General features: G+C 32.2%; 1 protein-coding gene across 1 annotated transcript; it reads right to left on the bottom strand.

Annotated features, from left to right (window-relative positions):
• Positions 1-710: 710 nt before the first annotated feature.
• On the bottom strand, positions 711-2,727 carry LOC114634563 (olfactory receptor 8H1-like). The gene is made up of 2 exons (XM_028783144.1): positions 2,467-2,727; positions 711-1,669 (listed from the first exon to the last, which is right to left on the bottom strand). The coding sequence occupies exon 2, from the start codon at positions 1,656-1,658 to the stop codon at positions 711-713; it is 948 nt and encodes a 315-aa protein (XP_028638977.1). The 5' UTR covers positions 1,659-1,669; positions 2,467-2,727.
• Positions 2,728-6,366: the final 3,639 nt, after the last annotated feature.

The raw sequence follows: 6,366 nt of genomic DNA, 5'->3' as shown, positions 1-6,366 counted from the left end.
TATTACAATATGCCATTTTCCTATCATTTAGTTTTCTTAACTAATTTAAAACAAATCCAAATTTCAGAGGTATTGATTTTATTCCTTTCAAGCTATTTAACTGTGATTAAGTTAAGTGATAAAATAGTTAAGTATTTGTGAAGATCCTACAAGCGTATTATGCATAAGGTTTAGCAATATCTTTAAATTATAATCAGCAGAGTCTTTCAATTTCTTCAATATGTTATATCCATTTTGTTATCACATTGACATGGACTTATTATTAACTTCATGTAAATGAGTAAACTGATATTTATATTTTACTCACTTGCTACAGATTGGACATATAGTGAACAATTTCATATTATAAAAAGGATGACTTTAGAAATTATTAATGCTCCATAGTTGTGTTTCCTAACACAAATAACTGACATTACATTATATATTAAATTCTATATAAACTAAAGAATTACACACATATATTTTTGATATTACATGTTATTTGTCCTGATGAATACAAATATTTAAAGCATGGATTTAATGTACAGATCTTAATTTCCAATTATGACATAGACTTTTAAACTCCTATTCTGAGATATGCTCAAACTATGTTTTTGTAAGTGAAGCCCCACTGAACTAGAAAGAAGAAAAAAGTCTGTCAGTTTTGTTCCAAGAGAGAAGCTGAAGAAAAGCTTAATAGAAAAAAAGAATTTAAATATTTAGCAACTATGTTATTTTAATTTCTGGGTGCACTCTCTCTTCTTCACAACTCTCATGACAGCACTTTTCACTTCTTTGTTTCTGAGACTGTAAATAAGTGGGTTCAGCATGGGAATCACAATAGTATAAAAGACAGAAGCTACTTGATCCTTTCCCAAGGAGTAGGACTTACTTGGTTTTAAATATGTAAAGATCATTGTACCATAAAAAACAGTGACTCCTATAAGATGCGAGGCACAAGTGGAGAAGGCTTTGTGCTTACCTGAAGAAGAATTTATCTTCAAAATTGTAGATAGAATAGATATATAGGATGAGGATATTGTGATGAGGGACAGCAAAAGAGTAGAACCAGCTAAAATGAATATAGTGGCTTCTGCAGCGTAAGTATCACTGCAGGACAGAGCTAAAATTGGAAATGTGTCACAAAAGAAATGATGAATTACCTTGGAGTGGCAGAAATTCAGTGTACTTAAGCAAAAGACAGTGACAGAGGAATCCATCGCTCCAATCATGTAGGACCCAGTGATGAGAGCATATGAGCGCCTAGGGGACATAATAACTGGATAGTGTAGAGGGTTGCAGATAGCTACATAACGGTCATAGGCCATTGAGGAGAGTATAAAACATTCAGCAGCTGCCAATAGGACAAAGAAATACAATTGGGTGAAGCATCCGATGAAGGAAATACTCTTTATGGAGGTCAACAGGTTCTGTAAGGTTTTAGGTGTGATGACAGTTGAGTAACTGAGGTCAAGGAATGACAATTGGGTGAGGAAAAAATACATTGGAGTGTGAAGCTGGACATCTAGATGAATGATCAGTATCATGCCTATGTTCCCCAATACAGTGAGCATGTAAATCAGGAGAAACAGCACAGAGAGGACCAGCTGAATCTCCTTGGAATCTGTCAGTCCCACAAGCATCAAGTCAGCTTCATTTGTATGATTCCAGGCATTCATAGTGAACAGTCCTAAAATGTGGAGACGTTAAATACAATACTTAGCCTGAATGTCAGAAAAGCATTTGTTTATATGTGTCTAAAGGTCTTCTTATAATTGTTTCATCTCTTAAACTTCATATTATTTTATAGTTGGCAGTTGTAAGAAATTTAACTGATCAAATAGATGGATATATAAAGCATCATTTGACTATGATCTCATGTACATTAGCATACTTCATAATGTTAGTGAAATTGGTAACATTCTGAATAAATTCCTTAAGGCTACAGGAAATATTATGTATAAACTACTATTATCTGTTTATTTCAGATTAGGCAAATATCACAAAAGATAAAATTAACAAATAAGAATTAATACAGTTGAGTTTACGAGTACATAATAAGATTTTGAAGTCAGAGTTTATAATTTTTGTGTTTTTAATTTTTTTACTAATTGAGCAACCCCAATTGAAATATTTGTACACACAATAAACAAAACTTGGAAATAAACAACTTATCTTCAATTACTTATTCTTTAATGATGTCAATAACTATGATTACAAACAAAGTTTTTCACTTTTTAAAAAGAATATAATAGACTCTAATAAGATAGATAGCCATTAATTGTGACACAATTGTCTTTAATTCCTGAAAATCCAAAACCAATGACTTCTAAAATTACAACCTGAAATTATGATGATTTATTTTTTAATCTTATTCCATCAATCACAATAGCAAAAATTCTGAATTACTTGTAAAATTATCAAATGATACATGTTCACAGATACACTTTAATAGAACCTTTGTTTCCCTTCAAATTTTAAAAATACTATGAACCAAAGTTAGGAATAAGCAAACAAAAATTGCTTTTAAATATTAATGCCTAAAAACTTTCAACTGTAAATTTTCTAATGATATAGAAAATCTACTTAAGGATATGAAGATGTCTGTACTGCAGCATTTTTCCCTTTACATATTCAGTATTCCATTTTTGTGAATTCATTATTTTTACTTGGAAGATAAATTTAATCACCATACAAATTTCATGCAGGTCTCAATCAGATGACATTTCACTTCAAAGATTTCAGAAACTATGTGGTATAGGAATGCCAGTTTATGCCTTGCCTCCTTGCTTTATTATTCCAAGGTTCCTCATGTAAGGACAATGAGCATCACGCAATATGTTGTCATCTGCAGGAGCCAATTTCCAAGCAAGTTTTCTTGGCACACTATCAGAATCAAAGTTCAAGAATAAATTAAGCTAGGAAATGAATGATTATTTTTTTTCTGGTTCACCAAATTCAATAAATGTGAACATATTTAGGTATACTATGTGTATTGAATTGACTCAATTGCTAAATAATTTCATGATTTATAATTTGCATAGTACATTGACCTAGTAGTTATATTCTATCTCCTACAGAAATGAAGGAATTTTTATGTGACACATTAACTACTTTGCCAATAACACTATTAGTTTTCTTACAGTCTCTCAGAATTGATAAAATGTAGCAATTTTCAAATGGCTATGCAGTATTGAACAGTGTAGTGTCACAGCAGTAACCCAAAACTGTGCAGATATTTATGTTTAAACACTAATTCACGTTATTTACTAACTTGCTATATTTTAAAATTTGTATTTACAGCTTTATTCTCTCTCTCTCTCTCTCTCTCTCTCTCTCTCTCTCTCTCTCTGTCATTCATATACTTTCTCTTTCTCCCTCTCTTTTTTCTCTCTGACTTTCTCCTTACCTGAATTTTCTTACTGTTTTATTGTTCTTTTTATTTTATTTAGTTTACATTTAGTTTTTTTGTATATATTTGTTGTGTTTAATAAGGAGAACCATTAATTTTCACACATGTATATAAAGTACTTTGATCATGTTAGCACTTCTTAATTCTCTCTCTTGTCCTGTGTCTAGTCTCTTAGTAGCCATCTTCCTCCTTGATCGTAGTCCCCTTTTAAATTTCAAATTTTATTTGTTCTACATTTGACATATGATAGAAAATGTGATATTTGATGTTGTAGTTATTTTATGTGATAATAACCTATCTCCAACAATTTTGTTCCATCTAGTGTCTAATTAGTAGGGCGCAACATGTGCCAGGTTTACTTTACTCTCTCATCAATAGCTAGACACTGAGATTAGATTCATGGCATCACTATTTGACTAGCACATAGGTGTGCCACTCTCTCTATTGTATAATGTTTGCAGTCTTTTTGTGTTTATACACTATTATTAAAGATGTCTTTATTTTTTATAAGAAAACATTTTATCAACTCTTAACATAACTGAACTAATAGACATTCCAACTAGTTGTACATAAGGATCTCTATTTTTCCCATTTACCCAGTATTTGATCTTTAATTTTTTTGATAATAGCCAATATGACACAGAAAAAATGATTCTCAATACAGATTTAATTTGGATTTTCTGCATATTTGTATGTAATTAGTTTGAAGGAAAGCTACTTATTTCTCTATGTATAGAATTAATATCGACCAAATAAATGGAAAATTTTTTAGATTTACCAAAATGTTCAGGAAAAATTTTAAATCATTTTATTCTCCAAATGACTTATATTGTGTTACATTATGCAGGATTAAGTTTTATCAATTATCAATTAACAACCTTATTCAATTGTACAGTAAATATAGTTAGTTATGCTTTTCAGGCTTGGTCAGAGAAACTTCTTTTACAGTTAATGGTGAGACTCCTATCTGGTAGAAACACTAAGAGTATATGACTGTTGAATGATCAGCCGCAGACTAGACATCTATAATAACCCCCTTTATGGTTCACAAATAACCAAGAAAATTGACAGAAAAAATGTAAGAGAAATAAGGAATAGTATCATAAGAAGTTGTCTGTTCAACATGATCTGGCTATAACAATCATATAATCAGAGCATATTTAGAAAGATCACATGATTAAATATAACAAATTTAAGATCAAAGATGGGCCAAAATATCAATGTGTATACTATAAACAAATTTTAAATTCTTATTATAATCACAGAAATAAAAATAGGAACACCGGGGCTGGAGAACTGCTCAGTGGTAAAGAACAAATCCAAGAGACCACTTGGCAGATGACAACCATATGTAACTTGTAGTTAGAATTCGGGAATTTTGGTTTCTTTAAAACACACAGAAATATTTTAAGAATAGATTCTTGTTTTAAAGCCAGGTATGTGGACATGTGGCTGCTATGGAACAGCTGACTGATTTATTTGCTTTGTGTGTTAGCAGAGGCTTGTTTTTCTAAGCTAACCGATAGTTTCTGCCCTTGAATGACATTTCAGAAATTTTCAGAGGGTATCTAAATTCTAGAGCCCCTATAGGTGTTACTGCTTGTTGTTGGCTGTTTAGAGAAGTTTGGTTGTGGTATGAGCAGTTGTGATAAAAAAGAAACGAATGAAAAGAAATTAGATTCAGGGCTCTCTCTCTCTCTCTCTCTCTCTCTCTCTCTCTCTCTCTTTCTCTCTCTTTCTCTCTCTCTCTTTCTCTCTCCCTCTATTCTTTCTCTTCTATCTTGTGTTAGGATACTAAATGGGAGAGGAAGGTGGAAAGGGTGGAAAAAAGAAGACTCTACAAATTAACAACAGTCCGGCTACAGTAACTCAAATGAAAATGAACCTTTTGCCTTCTCCTGTAATGTGGTAGACAGACATAGGCAAAACTTTAGTAAACATAAAAGAGTTGATAACTAAATATTTTATCTAAAAAGAACAGAACTACTTTTTCTTATTGTTGTTTTTTGTTTGATTGTTTGATTTGGAACACAAGACTTGGCAATACTTAAGTTGCATGCTCCTAAAGCCAGCATCCCATAACAACTAATGACTGTGCTTGCAAAAATGTGGAGGATTGCATCAAGGCAACATTTGGAGTAGTCCACAAAACCAGATTATCCCAGACTTCTTATCCTGTTCCTGCTTTCAACCCAGTGAAGTTCCTAAATCTCCTCCCTTGAAAAAGGATGTATACTTCCGAACTCTGAAGGCTGAAAGGTTTCCAGTTGATCCCCAAACCACAGTAATTCATCAGCTGTAGTTTCAGTAAAGTTTTTTTGTTGTTGTTTTTGCTGTTGTTGTTGTTGGGGGGTAGTTTTTGTTTTTTTAATAGCTCAATGAAACCGGAGAATTATTACCTTTTCCAGTAATGTTAAACTTATGGCATTGCTTTTTTTATTGGTTATGTTATTTATTTACATTTATTTATTTATGTTATGTTATTTATTTACATTTCAAATGTTATCTCCCTTCCAAGTTTCCCTTCCTCAAACTCATTCTCCCCTCCCCCATTTATCTAAAAGCCCAGCCAACCAACCAACCAAACAAACAAATAACCAAAACCAATCAGTTTGAGATAGAAAATGCTACAGATGGCATTAATGATGTCTCCAGACTCTGTCACCACATACTATAGGGCATAAAGTAAATATAGAAAAGAAAAGTTTAGGGTATAGGGCTGAGAAGTGAGAAACCAAGCAGCCTGTAAGTACCCTACTTTCAATGACACTCCTACTTTGGCAGCAAATATAGAACATGTCACCTAGTCACCAGCTAAAGTCAATCCTGCTGTGGTGATGGTAGCTGAGCTGGAATACACATACATTTGATAGCAGTAAGAAGTATGGGAGCTACGTAAGTTGATACAATTTGTAGGCTAAATAAATAAATGAATAAGTAAAACAAGTGAAGTTCAAAAACCAAAAAAAAAAGAA

Source organism: Grammomys surdaster, unplaced genomic scaffold, assembly GCF_004785775.1.
Source record: "Grammomys surdaster isolate TR1022 unplaced genomic scaffold, NIH_TR_1.0 980, whole genome shotgun sequence".
NCBI classification, from domain to species: domain Eukaryota; kingdom Metazoa; phylum Chordata; class Mammalia; order Rodentia; family Muridae; genus Grammomys; species Grammomys surdaster.
The sequence above is the reverse complement of the archived record's forward strand: the minus strand, read 5'-3'. Positions and strand labels throughout refer to the sequence as shown.

Bases quoted from the DNA above. Each gene is read 5' to 3' on its own strand.
- LOC114634563 (XM_028783144.1), bottom strand. From the start codon at position 1,658: ATGAATGCCTGGAATCATACAAATGAAGCTGACTTGATGCTTGTGGGA.